Below are 20,750 nucleotides of genomic sequence, written 5' to 3' on the forward strand. Positions count from 1 at the left end.
GCTGTATAATGTCAGTCACAACGAGGACACCACTTAGGCTAGTCCGACCCATTATAGTTGCAAATTAGGGTGAGTGCTCTAACCGGCTACAATGTCCAACTCAGGATGGAGAGCTTCGGTTTTCTTCCATGGTTTGAATGAAGCGAGAGGCCTCCTCAACTGACTCCAATCGCCGGATTTTCCCATCTGAAAGAGTAACGCGGAGCCTGGCGGGGAAGAGAAGGGAAGGACAAAGGCCTCTCCAGTATAACTCGGCCATAACATCCTTATACTGGGCTCGCTGCTTCTGGACGTCGGCGTTGTAATCCTCATAAAACTGGAGTTTATGTCCGCAGTACTCCAACATCCCTCGGCGTCTCCGTGCTTCCCTCATCAGCAGCTCCTTAATCTGGAAGCGGTGGAAGCGGATAATGACTTCCATCAGGGCCCGGTTTGGGCATAAGGCTACGGTGGGCTCTGTCAAGCTCCGGGGGGATGGCAAAGTTTGTGCGCCGAAGACCTCCACCAGCAGCCGGGAAAAGAACTCAGTTGGCCAAGGACCCGGCTCCACCGATTCCGGCAAACCCACCAGACGAATGTTCTGCCTTCTGCTTCTACTCTCCAGGTCAGAAAGTTTAGTTTTGAAAAGTTTGTTTTCCTCCTGTAGTGAATCATACTTAGCTTCGAGTGCTGCTAAATGCTGAACAACATCAACTGCGTTTGATTCAAGCTCACCAATACGTAGTTCTTGATTTGCAACTTCCGCTTGAATCTTGTCCAACTTACCGTTAATCACATCCGATGTAGTCTTAAAATCTGCGGCTATGGCTGTTCTGTGCTGTTCGAGCAGGGCGACAAGCGCCGGGTTCAGGGCTGCACTAGCATCGTCTGCTGCGCCAGCGTTAGCACAGCTCTCGCCAGTAAGGTTTTTCTCGGTTTGTCTCCTTCCCTTGAACATCCTTCCAGTGTGACACTTAAATGACCCAAAAAATTCGTATCGAACAGCAAAATGGGGCTCAGAGAGTAAAATTTAAAAAAAAGTTAGGCAGGTGCTACTGGCCGACACACCTTACTCCATTGCCGGAAAACAGATGTCCCCTGCAAACCTAACCTCGTGTGATGTATTCTTAACAACTTTGAATAATGGAGTATGAAGTGAGAGGCATTTAACAGCGGCCTCCCATGGACGAACGTGATAGAGCCTGCCTGAAACTAGGAGAAAAATTGAAACGGGAGTGGCATTCAGGGAGGGAAACGTGGGTGTACGGGGCGCAGGAGCCAACCCTGATGCGTGGCCTGTGAAATGCGACCCAGGGGTACTCTGGGACCCCCGGGGTCCGGAGCTGCCCCGAAGGGGAGCACAAGGGTTAACAGGAAGAAACCTCCGGCAGAACCAGGCTCAGGGAGGGGCGGCCATCTGCTGCGACCGGCTGCGACATAATTAAATTTACGTTTACAGTCGGTAGGAGCAGAGTCTGCCAATGCCCGTGTCTGCAGCGACCACTTCGTCAGAGGTAATGTTATGTTTGCAAACGAACTTATTAGCATTAGGTTGTCGTTAAATTCTTGTTTACTTAGTGCTTTTAAGTTAGTAGTCTAATATTGACTTGATTGGGACTATAGGCTGCCCAAGTGCTTTGGATGACGAAGAGTCGGAGGACTGGGCTCCGATGGTCAATCTCGGCTACGAACGAAAACCCAGATTGGAATCAGTTCTCAAACGAGAGAAAAGAATGAAGCTTAAGGCAGAACAGCATCGATGTGCAGAGGCGATTTTGGATATGCAACAGACGGCTGAGAGCCCGGATTTGAGCCTAGTGACAGTGGAGAACCCCGAACTGCAGCTTCCAGCTGAGAATCCACAACCAGAAGACTTCAGTGTGAATGAGACATTCACTTATCCAGGTAAGATATTGTGCTGAGATGTAAAACAAACAAGAATCATGTCAAAGAGAAAAAGATGCCATTATCTGTAATGATTATGGTCCAAGTTACATATTACATGTTTGTGATTGTTTAATCACAGAGTAAATCCACACCATTTTATTCAGAAAAAAAGAAAAAGTGGCACTTATTACCGTCAGGCACACACCACAGGTTTTTGTACACTGCTATGGTTCTTATATTGCCAGATTCCAGACAGTCTCCTTTCACAGATAAGTAAAGATATCCGTAATGTAAGGTTTCTGTGGTGAGAAACATATAAATATATTTTTTGTTTAGATGCAACATGTTTTTTTGTTGATTAAAAAAAAAATTACATTAAATTAACATAGTGAATTAAACACATTACACCAGATTCTAATAGCCCACTAAAAAACTCCTACAGTGAAAATGAGTAAAAATTGAGGTTGCCTCTATTATGCTGATTATGCTCCCCCACTGTTATATTGCAGGCTGTGCGGATGCTGGATGCCAGACAGAGCTGACGATGGATGACATCGAGAAGATGGAGGATGTTTTGAGACAGAACACAGCAGAGCTGGTTGATCTTCGGAGCAAGGCTCTGGACACACAGTTCAGCCAGGAGGCTTTTGAAAAAAATGAAGACAAGACAAAGTTCTACACAGGGCTCCCCAACTTCTTAGTTTTAATTCAGATTTTTGAACTGTGCGAGCCCTATATCACCTCGGGACCTATGTCTTTGTTGTCCAAATTTGAACAATTCATACTAGTTTTGCTGAGGCTGAGACTAAATCTGCCCCTGAAAGATTTAGCTTTCAGGTTCAATATTTCTCTGTCCACTGCTTCTAGAGTTTGGCATAAAGTAATTGACATACTTCATAAAAGGTTAGAGTTCCTAATTGAGTGGCCAGAGCGACATGTTCTTCAAGCTACGATGCCACTGAGTTTCAGACAGGCATTTGGATGTAAAGTGGCTGTGATTGTTGATTGCTTTGAAGTCTTTATTGAGAGACCATCTAATCTTCTTGCACAAGCTCAAACTTGGTCCAACTACAAGCACCATCACACTGTAAAATTTTTGATTGGTGTTGCCCCCCAAGGCTACGTCACTTACATATCTTCTGCCTGGGGAGGGAGAGTTAGCGATAAGCAGATCACAATAGAGAGTGGCCTCCTAAAGAACTTGTTACCTGGAGATATTGTCCTTGCAGATCGTGGGTTCAATATTGGCGATAATGTGGGGTTTTACTGTGCTTCACTACAGACACCGGCATTCACTAAAGGGAGAAAACAGCTGTCAGCCTATGAAGTGGCAGAGACAAGGAAAATAGCCAATTTGCGTATCCATGTTGAGCGAGTCATAGGTTTAGTCAGGAGGAAATATCAAATTCTGCAGAGCAGGGCTATGCCAATAGAGAACATGTCCACAAAGCCAGGTGAGACACATGCATTGATCGACAAGATTGGGGTAATTTGTTGTGCCTTATCAAATCTCTCCGAGTCTGTTGTCCCACTGGAGTAAGGGGGGTGGGTGGTAATCAATCAGTTAAAAAAAATTAAATGTCTTGTCACTGTCACGGCTCACAGAAGGGGGTGGAGAGGAAGAGTAGTGTCCAGTATCTGCTGCTTGGCTCTGGTGATAAGTAGAACAGGGTAGAGTAATAGTAGTACCTAAGTCCTGACTCCTGATTAGTCTGTAAATGTTTTCAAATGAAATATTTTTCTCCAACTGTCATATTGTGCTGGCAGTTTGTACAATATTATACTGTGAGATGGATTGCAATCTATTTTGTTTATTTGTTTAAAAGTCTAATCTTGTAAATAAACCACCAATGTATTATTATGCTGCCTCAATAGCATTTAATCATTGTGTAGTGTTACACAACACTTAAATGACACAATTAAATGTACAATAAAATTAAATGACAATTTGTGCTCTAATGCTACGTCAGAGCAAATACAATAGCCAGAACTCATAATGACTACCATCAGGTCATAACAATATTCAAAATGTCATTATGTTGTCGTCCTTTTATCACATTACACATGTATGTTTGTAACTTGCTGTCCCAGTATTTCTGGGAGTATACTGTTTCTAAAAAAAACACTCAACTTTAGGAATCGCATCATCCCAAAACTCAAGGTCAAGGTCCTTTCAACAAATATGTCATTGCGGTTCCACACAACAAAGTCACAGTACTCTGCATTTGCAATGTGAAGCTGTGCCTGAATTTGGTAATAGTAGTCATGAGTTGGGTCCAGTGTGACATTATCCCCGTCACTGATGAGGCAGAAGCCCTTCTCCCCAGCACGCATGCGCAGGTTGACCGCATCTTTCTGAGAGTGTGGGCACTAAAATCACAGTGATGAGAACAACAATCAAGATTTATCTGATGAAACAGTGAAGAAGCAAAGATGATGGGTGTGGTCTGTGTTATCATAATCTCTCATTGCCCAAAACAAATGTCTATTTGACACAGACAATAAAGCCTCATCTTATCTTAATTGAACAATAGATTAGAAATTAGAAAAGGTATTTCCTGCATTTTTACTCAGTTCACTGATTCTTATGGAAAGATGTCACACCTATGGCCTTGACTACAACAGAGTCAATACCTTAATCTCGTAGATGCCAGTTCCATGACAGTCACAAGTGACTATCCCATCAGGGGAGGACCCCATGTATGGCCACTTGGGGTTCAGCCAGAGACCGCTGTCCATACATGAGAAGCCTGCATGCTCCTGGCTCATAAGCTTCTCATATGCTCCTCTGGCTTGTGCTTCATGTTTGCATCCATAACTATAAACAGTACACATGCCAAACATGAAAAGGAAATTATTACTTAGTATTGGATGTGTAAAACAGTAAAGTGATGTATTATACAATATGCCATTACCCTAAACTATACTTAGTTCTTACCCTGTATAACCCTAGCCGTATAAGCCTATAACTAACCTCCATCTTCATAACACTTTTTTAGTTACAGTTATGGACAGTTTCATACCCCAAATCTTAACTCTGCCTTACCCTACATCAAACCCTAAATACCTTGTAGCAGCTGTGGTGAACCTATATGCCTCTGGATAGCATATGGCCTTGATCAAGCTCTTTGATGGTTGCTGGGGGTTGGTCTTAAGAACTTGTTTCAGCTTAGAGGCAGTTACGCGTCCAGCTCTTTGCCTAAACCAAATACTGCTTGCACTCTGACTTCGAGTCGCCCTCTCTACAGCCTGGACTTGGGACAGGGTGAGCTCTTCAAGCTGGAAGTCCAGGCATAGCTCTTCAAGGTCTTTGGGGGGGAGCTGCAGTGTCTCTGGTGTTCTGTACTCAGGCACAGTTTTAGGAAGCATGCTAGACTGGGGGACAAATTCTTTGTGGTAAGGTTCCCTAGACATCAGTGCTGCACTCCTTGGACAGTTTTTGCTTAAACTCTCAAAAAACCTACAGTATGTCTCTGAATCTCTCTGCACTCTTGGGCATGGAAGTGATTTCCCAACCTTTTGTGTACTTGTGCAGCCATCAATGGAACACTCAAGCTTTCGTTTTTTTGACTTTGCTGAAGAGAAGTCAATCAGAGTTACTGGGCAAGCAGGAATCTGGAAAAATTAAGCCAAAGAAGATCATTAAAATTTAAAAAGCTCTTTTCCAAAACGCTATATATTCGTTTCCAAAAATATTCGAAATTGAACAGTGATGGCAGTGGAGGGAGTATGTGTGTTTTAGGCTGGGTATAGTGGTTGGTTGGCAGTGAAGTGTGTGTGTGTATGTTGGGTGGGGATGGAGGTGCCATGTGCTGGGTATAAAAGGAGTGGAAAGTAAGCAGTTCCATGTTGATGAAAATGTGGTGTGAGGAGTTGTGAGTATTGAGGAATGCATGAGAAATGTGAATATATAAAGTGCTGCAGTCAGGTGTGTGTGTGCGCAGAAAACAAGTGCTAGGGTGTTGAGGCATGCATGAGAAGGGTGTGATATACAGTATACGGTTCTGCAGTCATGGTTATGTTAGTCATGAAAAAGGAAATGGCTTTTAAATGCTGTTATAGCGTTTTGGAATAGAACTCTTCATTTATTAAAGTACTGCCTTTTGTCTGACCCCTCACCTGCAACCTGCCCGGCTTGATTAGATCTACCAGGAGCTTGAAGCCCCCGCCGGTATAGCCTACAGGGTCATTGAGGCACTCAAGCTTCCCCACCACGACAAGGTAGCAGTATAGGGGAAGATATTTTATCCTACTGTCACATGAAGTCCCAATATAACATTCTTTATCCTACATTTTGCTTTTTGGCTTACCTTTTTAACATGAGATGGCATCAGCCACTTGCACTGCTCTGATGTGCATGTCGCTCTCATTTTCACCCCAGCTTCAACTGCAAAAAGAACAGCTCCAACGTGCGAGCATGATTCTGATAGTCTGGAAATAGAGCACATAATCTTTTTAACATGAAATGCAATATTTACAGTACATTTTGATGATGCATAGCTTACTAATACTAATGTGCAATGGCACTTTATTTGAAGTAACATGTTTATTCATTAACTCTTTCTCAACAGCCTATAGAGAAATCATTATCTAGGTGATGACATGACTGAATAGTTCTACCCTCTATCTGAAAAATGCATCTGAGTGTCATGAGGGATCTAAGGCAATCACACAAATTCTTAGCTGATGAATTCTTAGCTAAAAGAAAACACTCTCTCCCCACTACTACTGAAGTACACCTGCAAAATGCAGTGCCCTGTGTGTGTGTGTGTGTGTGTGTGTGTGTGTGTGTGTGTGTGTTCTCATTGCAATAACATCCTACTTAATTAGGCTACTAACCCTGCCATACAATTGCAATGAGCTGCAATCACTTCTCCATCCTCCTTTGCAATTACCCAAGTCTTCAGAGGTGTCTCGTTAGACCGCTGAGAATGGTTTACCTTGAAACAACTGTCACTCTAACGAAGTCCTAAGGATGTGGCATGTTTGTTGACGTTAAAGCCGCTACCGCTAACTGTTAGCGTGTTTAAGATAAAGCAATATAAGAACAAACACTCACCCTTGCAAACACCAAACTGTATCCATCACGGAGACGTTTTGTTCCAAGGTTGTGGACCCACCCGCTGACAAAAAAATTGTACGCCTCCAGACTCTTGAAAGCTTTCATTTGCTGCCTAGTGTAGTAAGAAGTCTGGAGGACCAAGTAGTTGGTGATATCCACAGCCTCGATAGTAGGCAAATCCTTTACTTCTGTGGTGTATTCGGACATTTTCAAAGAATACGGATCACGTCCGATATATTTTTTAACTATCTGTTTATATCTCTCCCGAGAAACGGGGTCTAAAGTTGCACAATAGCTGCTCTCCTGACTCTCCACAGTGTCCTCCATGTTTACTTCCGCCCTCCACTCAAAAATCGCGCTGCCTCCGCACGTCATCAGAACCACGTGACCGCAACCCAACTATTAACACATAGTGAGTGAGAAAGGTGACTGGAAAGGAAAAACTTTCAGAAAAACCGAATCCAAACTGGAAGCTGGTTCCACAGAAGAGGGGCCTGAAAACTGAAAGCTCTCCCTCCCATTCTACTTTTAAATACTTTAGGAACAACAAGTAGGCCTGCAGAGCGAGAGCGAAGTGCTCTAATAGGGTGATACTACAAGGTCATTAAGATATGATGGGGCCTGATTATTTAAGACCTTGTATGTGAGGAGCAGGATTTTGAATTCAATTCTAGATTTAACAGGAAGCCAATGAAGGGAAGCCAAAACAGGAGAAATATGCTCTCTCTTTCTAGTCCCTGTCAGGACTCTTGCTGCAGCATTTTGGATTAGCTGAAGGCTTTTCAGTGAGTTTTTTGGACATCCTGATAATAATGAATTACAGTAGTCCAGCCTGGAAGTAATAAATACATGAACTAGTTTTTCAGCGTCACTCTGAGACAGGCTATTTGTAATTTTAGAGATGTTGCGCAAATGGAAGAACACAGTCTTACATATTTGTTTAATATGTGCGTTGAAGGACATATCCTGGTCAAAAATGACTCCAAGGTTCCTCACAGCATTACTGGAGGCCAAGGTAATGCCATCCAGAGTAAGAATCTGGTTAGATACCATATTTCTAAGATTTTCAGGGCCGAGTACAATAACCTCAGTTTTATCTGAATTAAGAAGCAAAAAGTTAGCGGCCATCCAGGTCTTTATGTCTTTAAGACATTCCTGCAGTTTAACTAATTGGTGTGTGTTATCTGGCTTCATGGACAGATAGAGCTGGGTGTCATCTGCATAGCAGTGAAAATGTATGCTATGTCTTCTAATGATGCTGCCTAAGGGAAGCATGTATAATGTAAACAGAATTGGTCCTAGCACTGAACCCTGTGGAACTCCATAATTAACCTCAGTGTGTGAAGAGGACTCTCCATTTACATGCACAAACTGGAGTCTATTAGATAGATATGATACAAACCACTGCAGTGCAGTACCTGTAATACCTACAGCATGTTCTAATCGCTCTAATAGGATATTATGGTCAACAGTATCGAACACTGCACTGAGGTCTAGCAGGACAAGCACAGAGATGAGTCCACTGTCAGAGGCCATAAGAAGATAATTTGTAACCTTCACTAAAGCTGTTTCTGTGCTGTGATGAGCTCTGAAACCTGACTGAAACTCTTCAAATAAACCATTCCTCTGCAGATGATCTGTTAGCTGTTTGACAACTACTCTTTCAAGGATTTTTGATATGAAAGGAAGGTTGGAGATTGGCCTATAATTAGCTAAGACTGCTGGGTCTAGAGATGGCTTTTTGAGTAAAGGTTTAACTACAGCCAGCTTGAAGGCCTGTGGTACATAGCCGATTATTAGAGATAGGTTGATCGTATTTAAGATCGAAGAATTAATTAATGGCAGGACTTCTTTGAGCATCAATGGTACTAAGAGTAGCTGTAGATAATATTACATCTGTGGGGTGATTATTGGTAATTTTTTCTCTAATGATAAAAATTTTATTTGTGAAGAAGTTCATGAAGTCATTACTAGTGTGTTGTCTTCGTATAGCTTTGAATAATTGCACAGCATCCACTTGTGTTTCGCGAGCGTCTGCTCCAAACATTTTTATTATCTCATTCACAAATCAGTCTTCTTTTATAGAGGCATTCATGAGCCCTCTCAAATACAGCGCCCCCTACTGGCAAAACCCCATTAGCACATGAACACCCACACATCACCACATCCCCTTTTCTCTGACAACATAGGTCCCACGAATCAACATATAAAGTTAGAGTAATAATCTATCACCAACAGATAGTCTTTCCCATTAAAATGAAATAAATCTGTTCCGACTTTCCTCCAAGGCGCTGTAGGAAGTTCAGGAATCATCATGGGTTCTCTTGCCTGTCTGCTCTGAAACTTGTTACATGTTTCACACTTTCCGACCATGGTCTCAATGTCTTTATTAATGCCAGGCCAGTACACAGTGTCTCTAGCCCTCCTTTTACACTTTTCTATTCCCAGATGTCCCTCATGTATTCTTTGAAGTATCAGCTGTCTCAGACTATGTGGTATCACAATCCTATTGCCTCTCAACAGCAGTCCATTTACCACATTGAACTCCGATCTAACATGATAATACTTTGAACAAGACCCTTTGGGCCAGTCTCCTTGGATATTTTCCATCACCGTTTGCAGCTCCCTGTCTGCAGCTGTCTCCTCGCATATTTGTTTTATCTTTGCGTCAGACACTGGCAGAGACTCCACTATCATATTAACATGATCGTCTACTTCTTTCTCAGTGGAGCTTGCGTGACACACCTCTGATGCTCGCGACAGTGCATCCGCTAAAGATAAATGCTTTCCTGGTGTGTATATCAAGTCAAAGCTGTACCTTTGCAGTTTCATCATGAGACGTTGAATCCTCGGCGACATCTCGTTCAGATGTTTCTTAATGATTGACACCAAAGGACGATGATCTGTCTCCACTGTAAATGTAGGAAGACCATAAACATAACAGTGAAAAATATCAAGTCCATATGCCAGTCCGAGACATTCTTTCTCAATCTGAGCATATCTAGCTTCAGACTTAGTCATGGATCTAGAAGCATAAGCAACTGGTTTCCAACTCCCTTCTTCAGCCTGAAGTAAAACAGCTCCAAGCCCATCCTTTGAGGCATCTGTTGAGATTTTCAGACTCTTAGTTGGATCATAATATGCAAGCACTGGGCGCGTTGTCAGTGTGGTTTTTAAATCATTCCATTCTTGTCAAATCAAATCACTTTTTATTGTCACATCACATGTGCAGGCACACTGGCACAGCACATGCGAGTGAAATTCTTGTGTGCGAGCCCCACAAGCAACAGAGATGTGCAAACACAACAACACAAACGAGCAAAATACAAGAATGGCCAACCTGAGACTAATAAATATATGTACAATATATAATAGTGTATGCATTTCTGGATGTGTATACTAAATATTTCCTACGTGTGTGTGTGTGTGTGTGTGTGTGTGTGTATACACATTTTTACAAATTAAATAGTAAAAAAATAAAATAAAATAATAATAATAATAATAATAAAATATATAAAATATACAGAGTTGAATATGTGCAAAACAAGTGGCATTTATATACAGTGTGGAGTGCATAATGTTGAAGTTCCAGTAGTGAAGCTGAGGTGTCTATGACGTGTTCAGCAGTCTGATGGCCTGATGGAAAAAGCTATCTCTCAGTCTGCTGGTACGGGACCGGATGCTGCAGAACCTCCTTCCTGATGGAAGCAGTCTGAACAGTTTATGGCTGGGGTGACTGGAGTCCTTGATGATCCTCCCAGTTTTCCTCAGGCACCGCTTCCTGTAGATGTCTTGGAGGGAGGGAAGCTCACCTCCAATTATCCGTTCAGAGCACCGCACTACTCGCTGGAGAGCTTTGCAGTTGTAGGCGGTGCTGTTGCCATACCAGGTGGTGATGCATCCAGTGAGGATGCTCTCAATGGCACAGTGATAGAAGGTCCTGAGGATGCGGGGGCTCATGCCGAATCTTTTCAGTCTCCTGAGAAAGAAGAGGCGCTGCTGCGCCTTCTTCACTGTTTTGTTTGTGTGTACTGACCACGTAAGATCCTCAGCCAGATGTACACCAAGGAACCGGAAGCTGCTCACTCTCTCCACAGCAGCGCCGTTGATGGTGATGGGGGTGTGTACTTCTCTGCACCTCCGGAAGTCCACTATCAACTCCTTTGTCTTTGCGACGTTGAGGGTGAGATGGTTGTCTTGACACCAGTGGGTCAGGGCGCTGACCTCCTCCCTGTAAGCTGTCTCATTACCGTTGGTGATAAGACCCACCACTGTAGTGTCGTCCGCAAACTTCACAATGATGTTGGAGTTGTTAGTGGCTGTGCAGTCGTAGGTGTAGAGTGAGTACAGGAGAGGGCTCAGTACACACCCCTGTGGAGCACCAGTGTTCAGTGTGATGGGGGATGAGGTGATGCTGCCCAGTCTGACCACCTGGCGTCTGTCAGACAGGAAGCTAAGGATCCAGCTGCAGAGGGAGCTGCTCAGTCCTAGATCCTGCAGTTTCCTGTCCAGCTTCGAGGGAACGATGGTATTGAATGCTGAGCTGTAATCTACAAACAGCATCCTCACATACGTGTCTCTCTTCTCCAGGTGTGACAGGGCAGTGTGTAGTGTCAGGGCTATGGCATCATCAGTGGACCTGTTGTGGCGGTATGCAAACTGTAGAGGGTCCAGTGAGTCGGGTAGTGCAGAGCAGATGAAGTCCCTGACCAGCTTCTCGAAGCATTTGCTTACGATGGGGGTCAGGGCTACAGGTCGCCAGTCGTTCAATGAGGAGATGGTGGAGGATTTGGGTACAGGGACGATGGTGGCCATTTTGAAGCAGGCTGGGACTACAGACAGAGAGAGGGAAAGGTTGAAGATGTGCATGAACACTCCAGCCAGCTGAGCCGCGCATGACCTGAGGACGCGGCCGGGAATCCCATCCGGACCAGTAGCTTTGCGTGCGTTCACCTTCCTGAAGCACTTCCGCACATCCTCCTCAGAAACAGTGTGCGCACTGACGTCATCCGCGGTGCGCACACTGTTTGTTCATGCCTCGCTGACCATTTAAATTCTATGGAATCACGAAGTAACTCCCTTAGTGCTGATGTTCGCACTGACAAGTTAGGTATGAATTTTCCTACAAAGTTTATCATTCCCTCACCCTGAGCACACCTCTCTTATCTGTTGGGCGTGGCATTGTTGCGATGGCTTTTACTTTTCTTTCATCTGGCTCAATACCTCCAGCAGAGAATTTGTCTCCCAGAAATGTTATTTCCTTCACACCAAAATGACACTTGTCACGATTTAGCTTTAATCCATTCTCCCTCATCCGCTGCAGCACCTTCACCAGTCTTTCATTATGTTCTTGTAGGGTGGAGCCCCATATAACCACATCATCAACATAACAGCGAACACCTTGTAAACCCTCTAACATGTTGTCCATGGCACGATGAAAAATTTCAGATGCTGAGATTATGCCAAATGGCATTCTGAGGAATCTATACCTGCCAAAAGGTGTATTGAAAGTACAGTATTTTGAACTTTTCTCATCCAGCTTTATTTGCCAAAAACCCTGTGCTGCATCTAGCTTTGAAAAGTATTTGGCGCCCACCATTTCACTTGCAATCTCTTCATGCTTTGGTATCTGGTAGTGCTCACGTTTTATGGCTTGATTTAAATCGCCAGGGTCCATGCATATTCTCAAATCATTGTTTTTATTCCTTTTATCCACACACACCATTGAGTTTACCCACGCAGTCGGTTCTTCCACTTTTGTAATGACCTTCAACTGTAACATCCTGTTAAGTTCTTTCTTCAAACGGTCCTTCAGTGGAGCGGGGACTCTACGTGGTGCATGGATCACTGGCTTTGCATCCTCTTTCAGCTGGATACTGTAATTGCATGGTAGACATCCCAAACCTTTGAAGACATCCTCATAATACTGTACAATGGAGTCAACTGCTCCTCGCTGTCCACTTTCTATTTCTGGACAGCTGATGTGGTACACTCTTTCTACTAGGTTCAATCTTTTGGATGTCACGCCACCCAGCAGTGATTCACGACCTTCTGGAACAACATTAAACAATACATCATAATCTTTATGTTTTATTGTCACTTTAAGCCTGCATTGACCACTGCTCTCAATATACTTTCCATTGTAGTCTTTTAGAGGTACTCTTTTCTTTATTATTTTGGGCTTTGGTTTCATGGCATGGATCTCTGTCATGCTGATTAGGTTCGCCTGCGCACCTGTATCAATCCTTAGTGCCACCAAAGCTCCTTGTACTGGGAGTGAAACAATCCACGTGTCTTCATAATCTGAGCATCGCTCACTGTCCTCTGCTTCGTTATGCTCACTTTTTACATCCTCAAGTGACACTATGCCCACAAAGAAAGTCTCGCTTAAGTCAGTCTCTTCAACTACATGCACTGATTTGGGTTTGGCTTTCGACAGACATTGTTTGGCAAAATGATTTTTTCCATCGCATTTCAAACATCTTTTGCCATAAGCTGGACACTGTCTAGGTTCATGTCTGCTACCACATCGCTTACAGGAGTACACTGTATCCTCTTTGCTGGGCTTCTGCGACATATTCTTCCTCATTTTTTTTTAACCACAGCTATTCTTGCACTATCATGTACTGCAGCGACGCTCGTCTCATTAAATGTCTTTGCATGCTGCAGGGCTAACTCACTTGCATGACACAGTCTTTCTGCTTCATCCAGAGTTAACTTGGAATCTCTGAGCAGCCGTTCTCTAGTCCGTTTATCATGGATCCCATACACAATTTGATCACGAACCATAGAATCTTTCAGCTCTCCAAAATCACATGACTGTGCCTTCAGCTTCAAATCAGTCACAAAGCAATCAAAAGTCTCTTCTGGTTGCTGCATCCGAGATCGGAAAACATACCTTTCATATACTGTGTTCTTCTGTGGTGAACAGTGTGCATCAAACTTTTCAACCACTCTGTCATACTTATTCCTGTCACCAACTTCCTCAAACTCAAACGTGTTGAAGACTTCAATGGCTTGAGGACCAGCTACCGTGAGCAGCAATGCAATCTTCCTGGCATCGGGTTTGGAGTCCAGTCCCATGGCAGCCATGTACAGCTCAAACTGCTGCTTAAAACACCGCCAGTTGCTGTCCACATTCCCCACCAGTTTCAGTCCTTCCGGAGGCTTCAAACTTTCCATCTCAAACAGAACTTTGAGCTACTATCGCTTCCGCTCTCCCACTTTTACTCCTGGTACCATGTGTTGTCTTCGTATAGCTTTGAATAATTGCACAGCATCCACTTGTGTTTCGCGAGCGTCTGCTCCAAACATTTTTATTATCTCATTCACAAATCAGTCTTCTTTTTTAGAGGCATTCATGAGCCCTCTCAAATACAGCGCCCCCTACTGGCAAAACCCCATTAGCACATGAACACCCACACATCACCACAACTAGTTAACGTTAAAGGGATTGTTGGCTCAAAAGAGCTCTGACTTTTTGTCAGCCTGGCTACAGTGCTGAAGAGAAACCTGGGGTTTTCTTATTTTCTTCAATCAGTGACGAATAGTAAGATGTTCTGGCTTTGCGGAGGGCTTTCTTATAAAGCAGCAAACTATTTCTCCAGGCTAAATGATGATCCTCTAAATTTGTGACACGCCATTTCCTCTCCAGATTACGAGTCATCTGCTTTAGGGTACGTGTTTGAGAATTATACCATGGAGTCAGGTACTTCTGATTAGAGACCTTAGTTTTCACAGGAGCTACAGTATCCAGAGTCGTACGCAGTGAGGAGGTAAAATTATTAACAAGATAATCGACCTCTGTTGGGGTAGCGTTCAGATAGCTGCTCTGCTCTATGTTGGTACAGGGCATTGAAGATGATAACAGTGGGTGGATTATATTCTTAAACTTAGTTACAGCACTTTCAGAAAGACATCTACTGTGATAAAGTCTACTCTCCACCGCTGTGTAATCAATTATTGTAAATGTTATCAGGAAATGATCAGACAGGAGAGGGTTTTCAGGAAACACTGTTAAATGTTCAGTTTCTATGCCATATGTTAAAACAAGATCTAGAGTGTGATTAAAGTGGTGGGTGGGTTCTTTTACATTTTGAGAGAAACCAATTGAGTCTAATAACAGATTAAATGCCATGTTGAGGCTGTCATTTTTAGCATCTACATGGATGTTAAAATCACCCACAATAATTATTTTATCTGAGCTCAGAACTAAATTAGATATAAAGTCTGAGAAATCAGACAGAAACTCTGTGTAAGGCCCAGGTGGACGATAGATGATAACAAGTAAGACTGGTTTCTGAGTTTCACAGCTGGGGTGGACAATGTTAAGCATCAGGCTTTCAAATGAATTAAAAGTCTGTCTGGGTCTTTCATTAATTAATAGGCTGGTGTGAAAAATTGCTGCCACACCGCCCCCTCGGCCTGTGCTTCGAGGTTTCTGGTAGTTAGAATGACTATTGTCACACCTTTTTAACTGCATCCAGAGGGAGATGGTGGTTTATAAAAGATTAGATTATAGCCAATCTGCAACACATGCATTTCAGAGTTTCTAATATGACGTTGTTGTCTCTGGCTCTCTTTCTCTGTCTCTCCCTCCGGCTCTGTTCCTGTGCTACTACGAGTGTAACTACCGCCCCTCCCCCCTCTGCCCAGCGCAAAGCTCAAGGCTCGCATGCGGAGTAGTGATGTGCGATACCACTGATTTCCTTTCCGATCCGATACCAAGTAATATTCAGGGTGGTATCGACGATACTGATCCGATATTTTAATACTTTGTACAAAAACTTTTTATTTATTGTATCTCAAATTATAGCATCATAATGATCACAGGACATCAGATTACTTGTTCTTATCACTTAACAATGCAGAGTTCATCATATAGAAATAAACAAAACTGAAGTTGTGTGCTATTTGAACACCTTGCCTGCCTGCAGCACTAAAGGACTCCGTGAGAGACGTCTGTCTCGCCCTAGCAGCACCTGTCCCTGTCCTCCTCTTCAGTTTGCCTCAACATACGTTCGTCATATTCTGTGATATGATTTATTCTGAGGTGTTTGACAAGGTTAGTGATGTTGCTACAACCGTACATGCCAACCCTCCCAATTTTTCCGGGAGAATCCCGAATTTCAGTGCTTCTCCCAAATTTCTCCCCATTTTCCAGCCGGACAACAAAATTGAAAAACCATATTGCAGAATTCATAGCGCGGCCCAGCCTACATTCAATGGCTGCAGCCCTCCTGCTGCCAGCTGTACACATCAACACCAAAAACAACAACAGCACAAGCAGCGCACAGGTTTTAAGCCGATGAGGCATGATTGTAGATGCAGTGAGGCTGAGTCCATCTCACCTGCAGCAGCATCGCGACCACGACCCGCCACAATAATAAAGCATTTTTTATTTAATTATAAATAAATTATTTCTCCTAATTATGTCCTGGGTTTTAAGTAATTAATAATACAAAAGGAAAAAATCACAAAAAACACTTAAGGTCATGAAAATTAATTGCGATTTAGCAATTCAATGAGGCATCCACCTTATTTATTGAAAAGTATCGGTATCGGCGATACTGGCCCGTATTTACTTGGTATCGGATCGATACCAAAATATGTAGTATCGCACACCACTACTCCCTGATTCTGAGGTCTCAAGGTTGGCATGTATGGCTACAACACCTCACTCTTGGAGCACTTTTTTGCCACATGTATCGCAAACCACGTCTCAGCTGTTTGTGGAGGTAAAATACGTCCACACATGACTCCAATTATGCTCAGCCATTGTTGTGAGTGCGCACGCCAGGGGCTGCGAGACATTTATACAGCCGTATTTCGCACATAAGTAAAGGCGGAAGAGGAAGTAGTTCCTTTGAATGTAGACAATCCGAATGATGTAATTTCTTTCCACTGTGTTCCTGTTAATGATAAACTACAAATTTACCCTAAATTACTAAAATATCGATATTTTAATGTGAGAATCGATTCTAGAACACAAATGATTGGTATCGGAGGAATCGATATTTCAGGATCGATCCGCACATCACTAATGAAGAGTGAAGCGGAAAAAAAGTGCGAGAGAGAGGGTGAGAGAAAAAGACACCCCCCCCGGCTCGCGATAAGGAGCCGGCTCGCGTCGTTCACGTCAAAGATCCGGCTCTAAGAGCCATTTCATTCGCGACCGACACATCACTATTACTAACACATTGTAGATAAGTTTATTGCTGAACGACACAGCTAGCAGTCTCACACTCTTTAAATTTTTGAAGTTTTGTTTGTAACGGTTTAGTCTCTCACACCTTACCCTTTTCTCCCCAGTATCAAAATAGTATGACTCCCAAAGTACGGCTGAGTAAACAAACAAGGACTCCAAAGTCAGAACAGAAAGATACAGTTGGAAGATTAATGACTGCGTTTTGAATTTGAACTTCATTTAGAACTGAGATTCTAAGTTGTAAGCAGAAATCTTATGCTCAGCCAGAAGCATCTTTCCCCACTTTCACAATGCTGAGGTGTCAAATCCACTACCGCCAACAGATGGTTTGTTACACGCGGGACGAGAAGGGCAAGCCACCCCTTACTTACACAGCCACACACTATAGATTTTTAAAGTTGTGGTGTATAATGGTTTAGCCACAGATGTAACTTCCACTTTTGATAAAGATCACTCCACCTGCATATTTCTTATTTATAAATGTCTACACAACAATAGACACCGTATACTCTGTGAAATTATAGTCTTCTGCTTCAATTGGTTTGCATTTTAAACTCCCAACCTTTCAAGTTGTTATGAAGGCGGCCGCCGGTCCAAGTATCAGGTGAACTGAACTTCAAGTAAGAAGTTATGATCTGCAGTTTATTTCGGTCAGATATAAACCAAGTTTAGGTGTAGTTTACTTTCGTTGCTGACTTTTTACAGTCAGTTACAATAACTCGTACTGCGTACTAGCTAGCATGCTGGAGTTTCTATACAGCTGGGTGGGTGCAGTATGGAACAGATGTGGGTGTGTCCTCATCTCCCATAGGAGTCCAAATCATCATCAAACAGCCCTACAGACACAAAAACATGTGAAAATATAAACAACCAGACTATCAGCAGTGATTTAAGTACTTTAAGACCTCTGTGAAAATCATTTACAGTATATATCACAGAATTTAAGGCCTTTATAATCACAGAGCATACAGAGAAAAGTACTAAACTGAATCAATTTCAGCTTTTGTTTTTCATGATGTATATTGTATTAATAATTAAATTTGATTATCTGTGTCTTTACCACACGTTTGCCACACAGGTGTAGATACCGTAGGTTCAGTGAATGCTTAAATTGTACTGATTAGAATATACTGGACATTCAGAGCTAAGATTCAGGGCACTGTGTTAGAGGCTGGGATTTGATGAATTCATCATATATACAACCTTTGATCATCGTTTATGTCCAGTTGAGAATGCACTCACATGCACTCACATGTTAAATGAACTGAAATCAGTAGTGTGATCTCCAGTCTTGATATAAGGAATGAGAGAACTGACAGCTGTTATTTTAATCAGCCTGTCTCAGTTGTTTTAACTCACAAGTATCACAAAGTAATGTGGTAACATCTGGACTGATGAGTTTACTGTCTGCATTTTAATCGCTATTTTAAAGGCTGCAGGTTGCAGCCATTGCTCTAACACTGTATAAATGTAACAGGACTCAGTGCTGGTTCTAACAGTCTGAGCTGCTTCAAGCTTTATTTGTGAAGAGCACAGCAGCTTACAAAACACGTAGCTAGCTCGTACAGCTGCGACATAAAATTTTCATAAGCTAGGATGACCTTAAAATGACCTTAAAATGACCTTAAAAGCGCGTTACCTAGTGATGTGACGTTCTGTATCGAGGCTTCGAAGCTTGTGTCAAGTAATGGAGGGGGCGTTTCCGCGATGCGCGTATCGAGGCATGCTACATTTATGGGAGGAGCTGAAAATGATGACGTCCGAAGCCTCGCTGCCCGGCTGTACCACGTGACTGGTTCATGAAGTGGTTCGAACTTTGCCGCGAGATATGACAGCGATATAAACCCCTCAGACTTCATTCAAAATGTAGGTGTTTGATGGAGAGTTGCGGTTAGTGAGAGTTTGGAGACAGTTTGGAGACAGTCTGGAGACAGTTTGGAGGTTTATGAGAGTGAGGAGAGAAAGTCAGGAGAGAATGGAGCCAGCTAAGAAGAGGAGGATGTCCTCCCCTGTGTGGGAACATTTTGATCTTATTCCTCCCAACAAGGTATGTAAATTTCTACAGAAGATGTATTTTCATAATACTGATGGTGCAATATAATTTATGTTAAGCGGCTTTACTTTTGTACAAGGTGAAGTGTTTGCTATGTGCCAGGGAGCTGGGATATAACAGCAACACCTCATCCATGCTTAGGCACTACAGAGCTTTGCATGAGAATAAGGGGGACACCGATTGTGGAGCAAGACCAGGTGAGCTATCAAATGCCATGATACTATAGCATGCAGTAATGTTACTAAATGATATAACAATATTATACAACTGTAATAAGTTACGTGTGTGATATTTATATTTGTGCTTTGTCTTTATTGTCTTTCCTCAGGAGAACAATCTCAAATAGATGAAGACCTGGTTAGCATGGTGATTGAGGACTCCCAGCCATTTAGCATTGTGGAGGACAAAGGATTCAAAAGATTTGTTAAATCATTAAATCCTAGTTAAGTTCTCCCCACTAAAGGTTATAAAAGCAGTGAAAATTTAGTTTTTACTGAATAAAATATGGGCAGGACTGACGCCTCAGTGTGTAGCTGTCCATATCTCAATGTTACAAAAGCACAACCACTGTCCACACCCCAAACACACCTCACCTCACAGTAAATGATCATTTCCATTTTAAGCATTTCCAAATGATCATTTTCCATGCTGCCAGTATAAATATACAAAGTATACTGCCATCAATACAATATACATGTTTTACACACTCCTTTTGTTGTTGACATTTACAGGCTGTGTGCAAAAGGCCACACTCTTCAAATTCATGCCAACTAATATTTTTACGTCCAGTAGGTGTCCTGCTAGAGCAAATGAAGCTTCAAGAAGCTTTGCGCTGGGGTGAACCAATTGGATGAAAAGCTTCAGTGCTTCATGAAGCTTCATCTGCCCATCACTAGCGTTACCTTCAACAGAAATATTACTTGGTGGTCAGACTGAATAAACAGGCACACAGTCAGAGGTTGCGCTCTCCGTTTCGCTGCAGGGTCTCTTCATTCTTCACATATCCGTGTCGAGCCGAGTGTAAATCCTGAACAGCCTTTGTACAAGCGCACACGCTTCTTAGCAGAGCGAAGCTATGAGCTAGAAAAATCCAGGCTGGGAGACAGCCTGTGTCTGACCAACCAATCAGAGAGCTCCTTACATCCCACGGCTAATTTGAATAGCAGCAGGATTTTTAAAATAAAGTCGTTAATCCAACAGCTAATCCAACAGTTAATCCCTGAGCGAACAGGAAAGGGAAATGGATTTTGAAATGAGGAGTGGAATTGCCATTTTAAAAAGCATTTTGAAAATCACTTTATTAAAGTGCAATTCGAAAAAGGTTTTTGAAATGAAGTTTATTAAAGTGGAATTCAAAAAAATTTTAAAATGAAGTTTTTAAAAAGCATTTTAAAAATCAGTCGAAATTCAAAAATGAATTTACAAATGCAGAATTTATTCTAGCACAGAATTCTTTATTTCTTTTGGTCCTCCGTACATTGTGCAACGAAAGCCGGATGTGATCTGATGATGTATTATGCAGATGATTGGGTGCTGTGCAGCCATGATCGTAGTGGTTAGTA

At 42.6% G+C, this 20,750-nt stretch overlaps 1 protein-coding gene and 1 long non-coding RNA gene across 3 annotated transcripts; one reads left to right on the forward strand and one right to left on the reverse strand.

Annotated features, from left to right (window-relative positions):
• The first annotated feature begins 1,636 nt into the window (after window positions 1–1,636).
• On the forward strand, window positions 1,637–3,406 carry LOC143414695 (uncharacterized). Its single transcript, XM_076879528.1, has 2 exons — window positions 1,637–1,884; window positions 2,376–3,406. Exons 1-2 carry the CDS (start codon window positions 1,650–1,652, stop codon window positions 3,404–3,406), a joined length of 1,266 nt encoding a protein of 421 aa, XP_076735643.1. The 5' UTR covers window positions 1,637–1,649.
• Window positions 3,407–4,522: 1,116 nt separating this feature from the next.
• LOC112430173 (uncharacterized) lies at window positions 4,523–20,084 on the reverse strand. Of its 2 annotated transcripts, XR_013095382.1 has the most exons (5): window positions 20,032–20,084; window positions 6,926–7,327; window positions 6,177–6,297; window positions 5,383–5,481; window positions 4,523–4,684 (listed from the first exon to the last, which is right to left on the reverse strand). It is a non-coding gene; the product is annotated as an uncharacterized LOC112430173 (long non-coding RNA). The 2 variants fall into 2 exon arrangements; XR_013095381.1 differs by having other exon boundaries at window positions 4,523–5,481.
• Window positions 20,085–20,750: the final 666 nt, after the last annotated feature.

The sequence above is a fragment of the Maylandia zebra genome, linkage group LG22 (assembly GCF_041146795.1).
Source record: "Maylandia zebra isolate NMK-2024a linkage group LG22, Mzebra_GT3a, whole genome shotgun sequence".
Classification (NCBI taxonomy): domain Eukaryota; kingdom Metazoa; phylum Chordata; class Actinopteri; order Cichliformes; family Cichlidae; genus Maylandia; species Maylandia zebra.

Bases quoted from the DNA above. Each gene is read 5' to 3' on its own strand.
- LOC143414695 (XM_076879528.1), top strand. From the start codon at position 1,650: ATGGTCAATCTCGGCTACGAACGAAAACCCAGATTGGAATCAGTTCTC. The intron at 1,885-2,375 runs GTAAGATATTGT...GTTATATTGCAG, and splicing joins TGAGACATTCACTTATCCAG to GCTGTGCGGATGCTGGATGC.